At 34.3% G+C, this 17,119-nt stretch overlaps 1 protein-coding gene across 4 annotated transcripts in view; it reads left to right on the forward strand.

The window, feature by feature from the left end:
• The window catches only part of LOC150098931 (cytoplasmic aconitate hydratase-like), a 373,379-nt gene that overhangs the window by 300,726 nt on the left and 55,534 nt on the right, over positions 1-17,119 (forward strand). For all 4 annotated transcript variants that reach the window (XM_090405009.1, XM_090405006.1, XM_090405010.1 and 1 more), the window contains one exon: positions 4,601-4,705. In XM_090405009.1, coding sequence (XP_090261135.1) covers positions 4,601-4,705 — 105 coding nt within the window. The remainder of the gene's footprint in view (positions 1-4,600; positions 4,706-17,119) is intronic.

The following is a 17,119-nucleotide window of genomic DNA, read 5'->3' on the forward strand; positions in this document are numbered from 1 at the left end:
ATTCAGGCAATGATCATCAGAACATGAAAATAATCTTCTTCAAATGCATAGCTGACAATTTCAAATAGACTGATGTGTGCAACATCCAAATTAGGAATTGAACAATGAGACTTTTATGTGCTATGGTTCTGCACAAAGTTATACTAATAAAGAAGTGGAGTAATTTTTAGAGTTATTAAAGAAAGCAGCTGGCATAAAGAAAAAGGTAAAGTTAGTCCTTCTTGAAGATCTAAACAGTAAAGTAGAAATTAATACCAGACATATAAAAATGTTTCGAGAAAATACCAAATCTAATGATAATGGTATCTGCTGAATTTATGTGCAGAACATGAACCATATTGAAAAGAAAAATATGTACATAATATGTTAAAATGAATCAAAGTTGAACAGCTTTCAGAGATGAACTGCAGACTCAAATATTATTCAAGAAAAGATGAAAGAGTTTGAAAACAAGAACAAAACTTTGAAGATTTAGTGGCAGACTCTGGAGAAAACATTGATTCAGCCAGAATAGTACATGATGAGGTTGTCTGCAAGGATAGAAAAATAAGAATGATGAATTCAGGAAATTAAAGAGGCAATTATTGAAAGGAAGAAAGTGTATTGAAAGTCCCTAGCAAGCTTGTGCTCGGAGAGAATACAGAAAAAAAAAAATGCAATATTTCAGAGCTGTGTGTAAAAGTAGCTACATAAAAGTCATGAGATAACTTTTGCAAAAATATAGCAGATAAATATCAGAAAGGTGGCAAAATGTTCTGAAGGCTGTTGAAAAATATTAGAAATGGAGAAAGATTACTGTAAAAGAAATCAGAGATGATATTCGAGATATTTGAAATACAGTCAGATGTATGAATCAGCACTTAAAAAAAAAAAAAAGCCTCAAAAGTCTGAAATGCGTAAAATATAGCTGGAGTAGATACTTGATCAGAAATGCTCAAATATGGAAATATAAAACTTTTTTTTGACTTCAGCATTCTGAAGTCAAAAAACTTAATTCCAGATTATTAGAGTTTAGCTCTCATAGTACTCCTCTATAAAAAGGGAAATAAAACTGAATGTGAGAATTATAGATTACCTTCTTCATTCCAGGTAAAATCTAGGTAGAGTACAAGCTGAGTTGGTGAAATAGGGATTATTAGGATCAGATTTTCACTTTAAGATAATTAGTTGATAAATCATGGAAATATCATAAGGATCTGTACTTGAGTTTTGTAGATCTGGAAAAAGTATATGAAAAGATGCTATGAGAAAAGCTTTTCTGTATTTTCCAACTATATGGTATAACCAGAAAGTTATATTGGATAATATATAGTTTATGCTGAAGTTTTAAGTCAGTGATTAGAATCAAAGAAGGTGCATGAAGATGGTTTGGCGTAAAATCAGTTATAAGACAAGGGTGCATGCTGTTTATCGTGTTACATGTGGATTAACTCTTTGCTATATGCAGATGATGTTATCCTTTTACCTAAATTGAAATACTATTATAACAAATTTGGCATGAAAATTAACAAAAAAAAAAAAAAATGAAAATAGGAATATTGAAAATATCAGCTCTGTCATTGATGGAGAACCCATAGAACAAGTAAAATACTAAATATGTCAGCCATGTAGGCATTATTTTTAGTAAAGATAGGACATTAAATATGGCTATGGGCAACAGAATAAGCAAAGCTGGTATGGATGGGGGAGGGGGTTACTGAATAAATTTACATGAACTAAACTGGCCATATACAAGACTGTTCAAACCAAAAAGTAATTTTAACTTATGGTTTGAAAGATGAATTTGATATAAAAGATTTGATCAAAGACTATATGTACGAGAGTTTTCAGAAAAATGAGCAGAGTGAACAGATGGTATTAATGGCAGAATAATATTAAAAGTGAAGATATTAGGAAAGAACTTTACACTGTTAACATTCAGGAACGTGAAAGCAGAGCTAAAATCGGGTGGTATGCTCACTTAAACAGAATTAGTGAAGAGAGGTTACTAAATAGGTGTTTGATGCTAGAATGGCAGGAGAAAGACTCAAAGGGAAACCAAGATCTAAGTGAATTGATGCTGTTAGAAGTGCCTTAAAAGACCGAAATTTAAGATCTGATAATACTGGAATCTTGATATATAATGGTTAGAGCATTTCAAAATGAGAACCAGTGTTGTCGGTAGTCAACCAAAATCACATGGAAGTGTTAGTCATGATAATAAAGGGACTATAGCAGAAGAGCTTAGGCAAGAGTTAATGAAAAGTGAAATGAAGCACTGTCTTTTCTAACATTTTCTCTGTACCACAGTAGAAAGAAAAGTATGAGAATATCCTTGAAGTAGGAAGACTGGGTGAATCTTATTGAGGACACAAGTAACCTGTATACTATCTCACATGGTTTTATTCTCTAGAAACATTTTTCTTTCTGCAGCAAGTAGCAGTATATTTTCTATTAAAAAAAAAGAATAAACTAATGCTATTACAAATTTAAATTTGTAATTTAAAATTAATTTTTTTAAATAATTTAATTATTAAAAAAATAAATTAATGCCATTACAAATTTTGGCCACATAAAAAATAACTCCTAAACCGTGAATGTGTTGTTGTAAAATCTTCGCAAGATACTTGGACAGTTGGTAAGTGGGAGAATAGATTCCATCAACTATTGGACGTAACGGTATACCTTCTTTATGAATTTTTGGAAGGCCATACAATCTAGGAGTTAGTGGGTGCATTGATTTTAGTTTTTTTATAATTTCTATAGGCCAGTTATTCATTCCACATAATAATTCATTGGTGTCATTGTGGTTTTTTGTGGTAGTATCTCTACTGAGAACTTCATATACAGACCTGTCAGATAATAGATTTTTAATTTTTTCTTCATAATCCATAATGACACCAATGAATTATTACGTGGAATGAATAACTGGTCTATAGAAATTATAAAAAAACTAAAATCAATGCACCCACTAACTCCTAGATTGGTATGGCCTTCCAAAAATTCATAAAGAAGGTATACCGTTACTTCCAATAGTTGATGGAATCTATTCTCCCACTTACCAACTGTTCAAGTATCTTGCGAAGATTTTACAACAACACGTTCGCGTCTCGGATACTTATATTAAAAGCTCAAAACATTTTATAGATAAAATAAAAAATATCCCTACTCCTAAACCTATTTCGTACAGAAATTACAAATTTTATTACTTCAATTTTTTTAAAATTTATTTCTTAGATAACCCAGAAATTGTTCTAGACCAATATATCATGTTTCCCCACTTCAAGTTTCCAGTAAGCAGGACAGTAGTCCCATGCTGGCTGATGAAATTCATCTCACCTAAAAACATTCACAAACAGCCATGCTTGCAGTGAGATTTGAACTTACAGCCTATTGATTGGAGAGTAAGTATGCTAACCACTTCATTGACCAGGCCAGCAATTTAAAAATTACAGAAATTGCTGAATGAAATGAACTTTGACACCTGGCTTGCTTGCAGTACACATCTTTGTTTATGGGTTAATTTGGCCAAGGTCTAAGAAAAGGCATGATTTCCTTCCTATTTTTCTTCTTGGTTCATTGGAGTGTATGTAAAAACTTATAGAAGTGGTAATTCTGGGAAAATCAAAGAAAGTAACATTGGGATTACATCCTCTTTGTGCCTGCTAAAAGGATTAGGGAATCACATGGACAGTCATGTTTTATTATGGAGCATTACAAATGAGATTTATAATGAGGTTTTTTTTTTTTTTCCATAGCATTATACCATTTCAAATGATGAAGAATCTCACAGTCAGAGTTGGCACTCTATCTTTATAAAAATATGCATTATAACATTATAACAGTAGGTATAACAATTATAGTGTAACTGAATCTCTCTCTCTCTCTCTCTCTCTGTCTGTCTGTCTGTTTGGTTCAGCAGAAGTCAGCAATGTCTGAGATGTTTTCTTCTCCTAGTATGGACTTAAGTGACTTTTACACAGCAAAAATTTTCATTTTGTAGTGTCTGTTGATAATATATTTATAATTTATTATATGCTTGATAACTTATTCATAAATTATAATAGAAAATTTAATCTAAAGAAAATCAAATTCTTCTTCCTCCAGAAAAATTTAAAGTCATGAAGAATATGAAACCTTCAATTAATTGGTGCTAGTGGCGTTCTCAGTTTGCTGGGGGGGGGGAGCTGTTTTATAAGAGTAATTTTTTTGAAGACACTCAAATTTAAATATCTATAATGAAACATAGAAAGAGAAAACATTTCTCTGACTCATCTAAAGGTTCTTGCTATTTGCTGAATGCTTATTACAGAGGAGCAGGTGGGAGGATGGGGTAGGGAGTACATAATTATGTTACTGAAATGTCACCATTCCAAAGACCTAGTCCAGGTTCTTTGGAATGGCAATTAGAATGGACTACTTCCAACTTATATTTAACAATATAAGTTGGAACTAGTCTTTCCAACTTATATTGTTAAAGTAACATTAAATTTATAATGAACATTTTTAGTCTATTCAGTGTTTATAAGTTGAATGATTTTTTTTTATATGCCCATGATTAAACTGCTGTGTTATTACATCATTATTAAGAGATGCATTATATATCTCATTTTCTTTTTAGGTTGGAAATGATCGGTGGAACTCCCTGAGTGCGCCAGAAAACCTTTTGTATCCTTGGGACTCAAAGTCAACTTACATTAAATCACCTCCATTTTTTGAAAATATGGTTAGTATTTTCTGACTATTTCATATCATACATCAGTGAAGAATACATAAATAAATTAAAGATACAAAGAAATTATATACTTGGTTTAATCCTTTATCCAAGTGTAAACAAACAAATTTGCACCTAACTATTTTCAGGACTGGAGCTACTCATATAAAGAAGCTAATGACTTCACATCACTTGCCTTAGTATCCCATAATGCAAAGCACATCTCCTTGCAGACATGCATTATGTGAAGGGTCACTACCCAGACCAGTTTCAACCTTTATTGAGGTCTCATCAGTGGGAGCCAGACCCAGAGGTGATACTACGCTTGAAGTAAAGAAGTCATATTTTCATATATGAGTAGCCAAAATGTGTCACACTCTATTATTAAAATACTCTGGATTAGAGAAAGCTGTTGGAAGTTTTTCCACTTGGTTATACTATAAATTAAAGATACCAAGAAATTATATATTTGGTTTCATCTTTTATCCAAGTGTAAGTAAACAAGTTTGTGCCTGAACTATTTTCAGGACTTCTTTATACTTGGATAAAGGATTAAACAAGTATATAATTTCTTGGTATCTTTAATTTATAGTATAACCAAGTGAAAAAACTTCCAAGAATACATATACGTTTTTTATTATTTTATTTATATATTTTTTATATATTATTATTTATTTAGTGTATGGCTCACACATGAAAAGTTACATTACATTAATCCTTAATATATATGGACATAGTAATAGACTTATTTATAATAAGAAGACATAGTACAGTCATAAAAGAGACACTCAAGAATCAAGAATAGGCTACAACTGAATGTCCAGGTGATTATCCACTCGACTGCACTTGGTGTAGCATGGATGAAGTCTGACAGGTTTCGACTGTATGCACATAGGACACATTCTGCTATAATATGATTAATTGTCTGGCGGGGTGATCCACAGTCGCACCTCGGTGAGGCAATCATGCTCCATCTGAAAAGGTGGTCTGCACATCTGCCATGGTTGGTGCGGATTCGGTTAAGGGCAGACCAAGTTTTCTGAGGTAGGTCAAAACCCGAAGTTATCTGTGTTAGGTCCACTAATTCATGGAAGATCCCTGTTGAAGTGTTACACTAGGACTCTTTCCACTTCTCCTTCATGTTGAAGCTTGTCTCTGCAAGATTTTTTGCTGTTAAGATTGGAGGGTGCCTTGACTTTAGCTTGTTTATTTCTAGGGGTGGGATGTCTTCATGGATTGGAAGATTTTGGATTTCCATGATTTTGCAGTATTCATGTAGAAGAATTTATATATATATATTTTTTATATATATTAATCCCATACATCAGTGGTCAAGAGACCTATAAGCACATCAGTGCTGTGTGTGGAGTGCAGATGAGAGCTGCAAATTGTAGTTGATTGGGAATACTTCCAATAAATTCCAATTATTGGAAGTATTCCCAAGAGGAAGAGGAGAAGCAGATTTGGTGTGTTTGCAGTTGCACTGTAAAGGGATGTTGGGAAGCTGCTGCTCTTGTATTAATAGGTGCAACAGAGAGTGGAGGAATGATAGTAGTTGCCAATTCACTGAAGAAGTGACCATGGAAGTACTTGCAGAATAGACACAGTACTGAAACAGTCTGGATGCTATTCAGAAGCAAGCAATGTGTACATTGCTTGCTTCTGGATAGCATCAAGGATTTTAAGGTAAGTTTTAGCTTGCACCACCCCAAACATGTGACCAATATTCCAGGCATGGGTGGATTTAGGATTTGTATATAGTTAGGAGTTGGTTGGGTGTAAAATAGCCTCTTGAATGAAAGAAAATGCCTGCTTTTGTGGATGCTGAGGAGGCTATTGATGTGATTATACCAGGAAAGACTAGAAGTAAACATTAGGCATGTCATGTTCAATGCCACCAAAACTGTGTTTTGGTGGTATTGAAACACCAAAAAGCCACCAAAACACATGATCAGATATCATGATCTAATATTTCTTTTGCAGGAGAAATGGCAGGATTGTGTTTTGTTGGCATTGAACATAACATTTAACAGGGTTTCAGCCACTGGTTGTAGATGATCTTGTAGCCTAGGGCATAGATGGCGAACCTATGGCACGCGTGCCAGAGGAGGCACGTCCGAGAATTTTACTGGCACGTCAACGATTTACAGGTGATATCCTTTTGAAACACCAAAAATACCACCAAAACACATGATCAGATATCATGATCTAATATTTCTTTTGCAAGAGAAATGGCAGGACTGTTTTGTTGGCATTGAACATAACAGGGTTTCGGCCACTGGTTGTAGATGATCTTGTAGCCTAGGGCATAGATGGCGAACCTATTCTCGGACGTGCCTCCTATGGCACGCGTGCCAGAGGAGGCACGTCCGAGAATTTTACTGGCACGTCAACGATTTACAGGTGATATCCTTTTGAAACACCAAAAATACCACCAAAACACATGATCAGATATCATGATCTAATATTTCTTTTGCAAGAGAAATGGCAGGACTGTTTTGTTGGCATTGAACATAAGGAGGCATGTCCGAGAATTTTACTGGCACATCAACGATTTACAGGTGATATCCTTTTATATGCTTGTAAATTATTAAACTTTTTTTAATTATTACAAAATTTTATTTTACACGAGAGCAGCAGCTATGAAGATGTGCATGATTGGTACGTTATTAACAAAAGATCACGCGATCCAAAGATAAAGGCAACCGACAATTGTTGGGTTGAAATACTAATTCTCTTCAACCGAATTCTATAACATCTGAAACTGTTATAGCAATATTCACTATATATTTCTTAGTTTTAACGCATTCACGACGGGGTATCGTTTATCGTTCCGATGGAACTTCTCATTCCCGGTGGACTCAACTCACAAAAAGTTTCAACCCTTGGTTGAATTTTATGGCTGCTTGTTTGCGTTTGAGGTGGCAAGCGAACTCTCACATTCGTTATATGGCATATTTCAATTCCTAGTAGAATTTTATTTGAAGTTAGCCTTTGTGATCTGTCATAATAACATCGACAATTTCAAATGCAATAAAACAAACACTTATTTCATGTAATTGAAAATTGGACAACAGTTTTTAGTTAGATACTGTGTTTCCAGTGCAAAGTATGGTTTTGCTTGAGTCTATACAGAATAGTTTCTGTTGGAGGGGGACATGTGATTCATTAGTTTGCGCCGTTTTTATTTCAGGTGTCTCTGCTTGCACTATTTGTTGAGAAATATATTACACAGACTGCAAAAGCCTCTGCGTTATTCAATGATACAATAAAACTACTTGTTTTTCTTGCATCTGCAGTATAATGTTGGGGAGGGTGTGTTGTTACTACGGAGAGCGAGTTGCTATCAACTCGATGTGAACATGTTTAAACATTTTTCATGTGCAAGGTAATATGCAAAACTTTTTAATGTATTTTTTCATAAAGTAAGATCAGAGGTGCGAGTTATACGCGAGGGCAAGTTATATTCGAGTAAATACGATAAACATTTTGCCAACAAGTTGACATCCTTCTGTTACTTCCCCTGCTCAGTTGACTTGTATGGTGAGTTACAATGCATAAATATTTTTCTCGCTACTTTTTTTTTTTAAACCAACATCATTAAAATCAATTTAATGATACAATAATCAATTTTACACTGAATAATATTATAAATTTATATATAAATAAATATTATAAATAAAATATTATTTATAAAATTATAAATAATTAGATACCAAGGTATTTTAAACCTGGTTTTAATCCATTTCCCAAGTAAGCAAACAGACAAGAAAGTCAAGTTTTCAGCTACAAGTAGTGCAAATCTGGGTGACCCGCACATAGTGCAACTCATGGTAAAGGTGGAATAAGCTCTGATCACTATTCTTAATATTTACCCTTAATGCAAAGCACATCTCCTTGAGGAGATGTATGATGCTATACATTAAAAGCAAGGGGCCACTACCCAGACCAGTTTCGACCTTTATTGAGGTCTCATCAGTGGGAGCCAGGTTTAGAAATACCAAGGTTTTTAGTAATACAGAGCTTATAAATATTTTACCAAAACAAGTTACCATAAGGTGCTTTGACCTTATTAAATAAAAATCTCAGGATGAGAGATAGATGTAGAAAGTTTTTTACCTTGGGTATAATTTATGTTAAAGATACCAAGCTATTTTAAACCTGGTTTTAATCCATTTCCCAAGTAAGCAAACAGACAAGAAAGTCAAGTTTGCACCTGCAAGTAGTGCAAGTCTTAGGCAACTCGTGGTAAAGGTGGAATAAGCGCTGATCACTATTCTTAATATTTATCCTTAATGCAAAGCACATCTTCTCAAGGATAGTGATCAGAGCTTATTCCACCTTTACCACGAGTTGCCTAAGACTTGCAGGCGTAAACTTGACTTTCTTGTCTGTTTGCTTATTTGGGAAATGGATTAAAACCAGGTTTAAAATAGCTTGGTATCTTTAACGTATATTATATCCAAGGTAAAAAACTTTCTACATATATATAATAAATAAATAATTTTTTTTTCTATTACTTTTTCTCCTATTAAAAACTGCCTGGCATGTCAGCAACTCGATTTGTAAACTTTTGGCATGCACACATAAAAAGGTTCGCCACCACTGGCCTAGCGTACCAAAAAACTGCGTGGTTTGTCAAATGAGTGGAGAGTGCTATCATCTGCAAAACTGTGGGTGTGATTAATGGTGATTGTGAGTAGGTCATGTGAATAAGAGAAAGAGAGTAGGTGATAGGACAGAGCCTTGAGGCACTTCAGCATTCAGGGCGAAGTTCAGAGAGAGGGAGCCATCCACCACAACACAGAGATTGACCATAGATAAAGCTGACTACCCAATTACAGAAGATGGTAAGGAGACCAAAGGATGGCAATTTGTTGACCAGTCCACAGTTGAAAGCTTCGGAAATGTCAAGGGTGACAGCACAAGTTTTCCAAACTTTTCCATGGCACATGTCCAGTGGTGGTTGATGTAAGCTACAATGTCAGCTGTTGATCTTTAATGCTGTAATCCACACTGGTGGTTACTGATTAAATGGTGGGCTTCTAACTAGTGGAGGAATTCGCTATTGATGACTTCCTCCATTATTTTGGAGAGGACTGAGATGATGGCAATTGGTCAGTAGTTTGATGGTTGACTTCTATCACCCTTTTTTGGAAAATAGGACAGATCTAAGGTTATATACTAAGATTGATACATTATACATATGTGGTACTTATCCCAGTGCTGTCCTGCATTCGAATAAGTACCAGACAGGTATAATAGATTGTAGAGACAATGTAGGATTGGTGTTAACTCTGGAGCACAATGTTTAAGGACAATTGGAAAGATGCCATCAGGACCAGAAGCCTTTTAGTATCCAAGTTATTTAGTAGTTTTCTGATTTCTTTTTGTAAAAAAAAGTAAAGGAGGCATACAGTGCTTTGGATTCTGGTATGGTAGGAGGTGATTTCCCTTGGTTGTCTCTGCAGAAGTTTGAGAGAAAGAATGATGCCAGGAGGTCAGTTTTATCTTTGGGTGAAGTAACAGTGGTGCCATCAGGTGAGGGAGAGGTGGTAGTGCAGGAGAGAAATTGTGTTCAATGGTCAGATCTGACCGGGCTTGTACACATGATGTGGGACTGGTGCCTTCTGACTTTCTGTTCATGACCAATATGAACACCTATTTGCTTGTCAGGATACCATAGGTCACTTTTATTAAATGTTGGAAATTTATTCCATCTCTGTGAGATCGTGGGAAAGTGATGACAACTGATAGTTTTCTTGGGATCAAAGCTGCATTGTTCGGTGAGCCTACAAATGTTGTCATTTAGCATTGCATCGGATGATATTGTTGTACTTTTTATTTTCTACCTCAATCGTGTCTTGAACTGATGAAGCAGTGATATTGCAAAACTTGCTGGCATTGTCTGGTAGACATGTTAGCTTCGAGATTTGATATGTGGATTACTTTGAGCCTTTTTTTTTCAGTTGTGTCCACTGAAATGAATGTTTCATCGGACACAATAAGGTGCTGTTCCAAGCTATCCATGTGCCTGCTGAGGTAGAATGATGGATAGATACAGGGGACAGAAGAATGACTGGCTGAGGTTACTTAGAAGTTTGAGCACAGTTCATCGATTTTGGCACAATTGGGAGTCCACTGGCAAAAAAAATTGCAAAGTAAACTCTTCCATAATGTCTAGTTTGCAGCTTCGGCATTTTAAAGCTTCAAGAGATCTATTTGCGGTAGTAAGAATCGAAGTTCTTTGTCGTTACTCTGTTTTGTTGCTGCAGGCATGGCTACATGCTTTAATTAAGAAGAATGCATTTAAGAGGAATGCATTCATAAGTAAATATACAATACTTGAAGTAGAAAATACTATCAGAAACCAAAAGGAGGTCTGGCTAGAAAGTTGACTCTAGGATAATTGGAGTTTTCATGATATCCATCTGTAAAAAGGTAATAAAAGTGAATGTATAAATTACAGCGGAATTTCATTACTGAGCATTCCAGGTAAAATTTATACAAGCATATATATATGAAAGGGCTAAAAAATCACAGAAGAGAAACTGACATGCTTATAAGTGGCTAGATATATATATATATATATATATATATATTATTGAAATTAGGATTTACTCGGGATGTATACATTTATAAAAATAAATTTAACTGACTAGAACCCGAGAAAGTATAACAAAAACTAGTCGTGATGTATTAAAGGTTTTTGTTATATTTTCTCGGGTTCTAGTCAGTTAAATTTATTTTTATAAATATATATATATATATATGTAGAAAGTATTTTACCTTGGGTATAATAAATGTTAAGAATACCAAGCAATTTTTAAACCTGGTTTTACTCCATTTCCCAAGTAAGCAAACAGACAAATAAGTCAAGTTTGCGCCTGCAAGTGATGCAAGTCTAGCTGATCCTACAGGTAGTGCAAGACCAAGGCAACTCGTGGCAAAGGTGGCATGAGCTCTGATCACTAATCTTTATATTTACCCTTAATGCCAAAACACATCTCCAAGAAGGAGATGCATGATGTTTTGTATTAAAGGCAAGAGGCCACTACCCAGACCGGTTTCGACCTTTATTGAGGCCTCATCAGTGGGAGCTAGGCTAGCCTTTAATACAAAACATCATGCATCTCCTTCTTGGAGATGTGTTTTGGCATTAAGGGTAAATATAAAGATTAGTGATCAGAGCTCATGCCACCTTTACCACGAGTTGCCTTGGTCTTGCACTACCTGTAGGATCAGCTAGACTTGCATCACTTGCAGGCGCAAACTTGACTTATTTGTCTGTTTGCTTACTTGGGAAATGGAGTTAAACCAGGTTTAAAAATTGCTTGGTATTCTTAACATATATATATATATATATATATATGACCACTTTATTAGGAAAACGCCTCCCCATTTAGGAAAATAGATTGTTCCTGAAGACATTAAGCCATGTGACTGCAATTTACTATATAAATCAGGCAGACAGGCATTTGATAGTTCTGTTTTTTTTTTATGCTTGATGCATCGGAATGTGTAAAAGGTGTGGCAAGTGACTTTGAGCATGGTAGGATTGTTGGTGTCAGCATCTCACAAATGTCCACTCTTCTGAACTTCTAATGAATTGCAGTGTTTAGGATGTACTAACCAGACAACTTCAAGCCAATAGCAGTCCTGTGGACAGAAACAGCTCTCATTGAGGCATGAGAGAGAAGCAGTAAAAAAAGAATACAATAGATGAAAATTAAAATAAACAATGAATACATGAAGACTGGCAAGGATTGTGAAACATGACAGGAGGGCCACAACCAGTCAAATCACAGCTCACTGAAACAGTGGTGGTCAGAAGAACATCATCATGGAGTGCACAGTTCGTTTCATGCTGTTATGGATTGGGTACAGGACCAGATGCTATCCCAGATCCCAATGCTGTCAACTAAGAACAGGAAGTTGCACCTTCATTGGGCACGTGATCACCAACATTGGATAGCTGACAGCTAGAAAAATGTCGCCTGTTCTGATGAGTCTCAGGTTGTACTATATCATGTGATGGCAGAACCCAATATTGGGAATGTTTTCTTGGCACATGTCAGATCTCTTGATACCCATTGAACACCACCTGAATGATACACACTATCACTGATCACATTCATGGCTGCAGTTTACCCATTATCAGATGGGTACTTCCAGAAAGACAATACACTATGATAAAAAGTACATAGCTTGTTGAATTGGTTTGAGGAACATGACAAGAGTTTCCTTTACTTCAGTAGCCAACTCAGTCCTCAGACCTTAACCTAGTGGAGCAGCATTTCTGGGATGAGATTGAATAAGCAGTTCACAGCAGCATGCCACCATTCAATTTGCAGTGACTGAATGATGCCATTGTGAAAGCATTGACAAACATCCCAGAGGAACATTTTAGACAGTTGAATCAATGCCACGTGAAATATAGGTCATTCTTAAAGCAAAAGTCTCGCTCATTAAATGCTATTCCTAATAAAGTGGCCACTCAGTGTATAACTTATTACAGAAAGCAGTAAAAAAAAGAATACAATAGATGAAAATTAAAATAAACAATGAATGCATGAAAGTAGATGTGCTGGCTGATACTATTGCATACTACAGTGTGTGCAGTGATCTACCTTGATTCATATTGTAGGAGTGCGTAGCATTTTGGAAGCTTCTTTAAAATTTTTGACAAAGCTTTTATGTTCAATATGTGGCTTTTATTTTCTTTCTTCCTAACATGGATTTTAGGCCTGGTGACCTGTTCTGGTCTCATGCCATACTCTTTCTTGGTCTTCTGATTTTTCTTTTTCTACTTATTTTTAGTCTGCTGTTGTCGTCCATTCGATTTAAATGTTCTATCCATTTTTGTTTATACTGTCTGATGTATTAATTAATTGATTTTATATTCAGGGATTGTAAAATTTCTTCATTTGTTTTATGGTCTCACTTGATTTATCGAGCTGTTGTTCTGAGAAATTTCATTTGAATTAGTTTTTCATCTTTTCTTTTTATAGTTCTATTTCATATTTCTTTTATAGTCCATGTTTCACTTCCGTATAGTAAAGTTGGTTTTGACAAGATATTATATAGTCTGATTCCAGTGTGTTTTTGCATTAGGGATGGCTATATAATATTATGTAATGTAATGTTGTTCTAATATTTTATAGCTATATAATGGCTATAAAATATTAGAACAAGTAAATACTTTCAAATACTTGGGATGCGATTTATCATACGAAGAAGAAAACGACAGACAATAAAATATAAATGTAAATGGCATAATAAATCGCATCCAAGTATTTGAAAGTATTTACTTGTTCTAATATTTTAATATCTATCACTATTTTATTTCTTATTAGGTTTTATCCTTTAAATGCCATTTTTTTTGTTTTTTCTTTAGATATTGTCATATTGTATTATTTTGAGATATCATTTAATGATTTTAATGATCTTTTTAAATCATCTTCTGATGTACCTAATACTATTTGATCATCTGCAAATAGTAGTGTATCTATCTTCATTTTTGGGGTTATTTGTGTACCAAATGGGTTATACTCTTTCCAGATTGTTATAATTTTATATATATCAAAAAGCAGAGGCGAGAGGGTACATCCTTGTTGTACTCCTCTTGAAATATCTTTCCATTCTGAGATGTGTTCTAATTTAACTGTCATTTTATTTCATGTATATATATCTTGAATGGATTGTAAAAGTTGGTTTGGTATATTTAAATTGGTTAATATTTTAAACAATTTTTGCCTACTAATTTTGTCAAAGGCTTTTTCATAATCAATAAAGGCCACGTGTGTTTTTTTTTTTTGAAATTCTTTTCTCTTTTCTATTAATAATTTTAAAGTAAAAATTGGATCTGTGCAGGATCAGCCTTTGTGGAAACTGTTTTTGTCTAGTAGTTTGTCCTCTACAATACTGTTTAGCTTCTCTTTTAATATTCCTGTGCATATATTTTATACCCTGTATTTAGCAGATGACTTCCCCTGTAGTTATTACAATTGTCTTTATTTCCTTTTTTATAGATTGGGATAATCAGTGTGCTTTTTTCCAAGAGTTAGGAATTTTTCTAGAAATCCAAACCATATTAAAAAATTCCAGAAGTCTTTCAGTAAAATTTTCACCAGCATTTTTGTATAGTTCTGTATTTAAATTGTCTTCTTCTGCTGTTTTCCTATTTTTCATCTTCTTAATTATTTTTTTCAGTTCTAACATTGTGATATTTTCTGTTAGGTCATTCTTTGTTTTATAAAATTTTATTTCATTGTTCTCATCTGTTCAGAGATTTTGGAAATTTTTGCTTCTATTGTTTTGGAATTTAGCCATTTCTGCTAACTGTCCCTTTTTGTTTTTCATATAATTTCTATTTCTTTGTTCTAGTCTCATAGTCCTCTTTTTCTAATCCATTTGTGCTTTATTCCTAAGCTTTCTGTTGCTGCTTTTGTGAGAATTTGTTCAAATTTTCCCATTCCTCTTCTGTGTCACTTGATTCATATGTAGTTTGTTTTTAAGTTGTGCATTTTTGATATTGTTGTCTAACATGGGGATTCTGTAATGAAGAAATTTTGTAACTCGGTTGATAAGAATTTTTGATTTTATGTAATTTTAGCACTTTGGTTTAAATCAAATTTTTGCTGATGTCATATAATGATCAGAGTTTAATTCAAAGCCTTGATATGCTCTTATGTCTAAAATTAATTCCACTAATTTAAGATTTGCAATAATGTAGTCAATTACTGATTTGCATCCTCTGGCTGACTGAGTATATTTATGTATTTTCTTGTGTTTAAACACCAAATTCATTATTTTCATATTATTATAAATGATAAAATCTTGCAGTCTGTGACTATTTTAATTACATGTATCTTCGTCAAATTTACCTATGTTTGTTTTATATTTTTTATTTGCTGTCCTGGTATTTAAATCTCCTGTGAGTAGTAAATAGTCAATTTTGTTTGTTTTATCTATGGCATTCTGTAATTCTTTATAAAATATATTATTACTGTCTTCTTCTTTTTCCTCTTCTGTTTTCTGGTGCATATGCACCAATTATTGTTATGTGGCCTCTTAATGTCTTGAGTCTAAATTTTTTTTTTTTTTTTTTCTCCCAAAGTACCAAACGACCTTCATTAGTTGTGTAAGCTAAACTAGGTGTCTGTTTTTTTGTTTTTTTCCCCCATCATCTTTTTAAAAATGTTTTGGCATGCTGATTTCTCTGGAATAATTTGTTTGACCAACATAATAAACACAGACAGTGAATCTTAGTACCTGCATCTTTTGGGGAAGATGGGATTTCAGAGGCTGTAAAGAATAGGGAGATCTTGTATAGTGGATTGAAGGCTACTTTTATGTGAGGACTTCAGAGAATTCAAGAAATTTGGTCCATAGCATTGCAGATGTCAGGATGTCCATAACTTTGAAGTCTTGCTTATGTATTGCAGTGTCTTAGGTGATGTTTACAGAATCCTGGTCTTGCCATCCATATCTATTAAGGGTATGGATGAGGTAATGAAGTTGTTCTCTTCTTTGTCTTGCTGGAGATGTTGTGTGCTCTGTTTAGAGTTTTGGTTATCCTACCTTTCTGCATGCAGTGGTAGCAAGAAGCATGGAGGACTCTGCTAGTGTGATTGGGGGGGGGGGGTTGAGTTTTCTGTGTACTGAATAACAGAGACTTCTAGTGGAATCTCAAGGAAAGATTATGTTCAATAAATAAACTTTATACTTTGGGATATGCTATTAAGATAATTCTTGAATTCTTCCAGTTCTCTATTTGAAGCTGGACAAATTTTAGACTTTTTGATCCTTCTATGGCTTTCTTGTCTAAGGATTCCATGAATAGGTTAGCTATAGTGGGAGCAGACACAAAATGCTTGTTCCCAGTACCTATCCTTGAACTGAAATAAAGCATTTATCTGGTAAGAAACAATCTCAGCATAGCTTCAGTTTCTTCCTGGGTACATTTGTGAAGGGGTTAGTAACATCTAAGCTAGCTAGGGGGTCTGGTGGTTCTATTACTATTTTCTTCATTCTTTCAATAAGGTGTAAACTGTTCTTGATTAATCATTCTGTTTTTCCTACATGCAGTGCTACCAGAAAAGATAAATGGATGTTCTAAAGGACAGGACATCATCTCCAGCAGCATAGAGAAGAGAAATAAAGAACTTTGTTACTGCACTCATACTCTTTTCCTTAATGGATATGGACAAAATGATCCCCAGGAATTTGCAGATATCCTTCAAGATATGGATAAATAAGCAAGACTTCAAAGGTGCAGTCACCCTTCCTTATTTCTGTAATGTTCCATACAAAATATTTTGGATTTGCCAAAATTATGGCATAAAAGTAGCTTTTGTTCTGCTATACAAGATCTCCACATTCTTACAGCCTCCAAAAATCTCCTTAAGAAGCTACATGTTTACA

Source organism: Typopeltis vanoorti, chromosome 15 (assembly GCF_054136105.1).
Source record: "Typopeltis vanoorti isolate ZY-2024b chromosome 15, IOZ_Tvanoo_1.0, whole genome shotgun sequence".
Taxonomy (NCBI): Eukaryota; Metazoa; Arthropoda; class Arachnida; order Uropygi; family Thelyphonidae; genus Typopeltis; species Typopeltis vanoorti.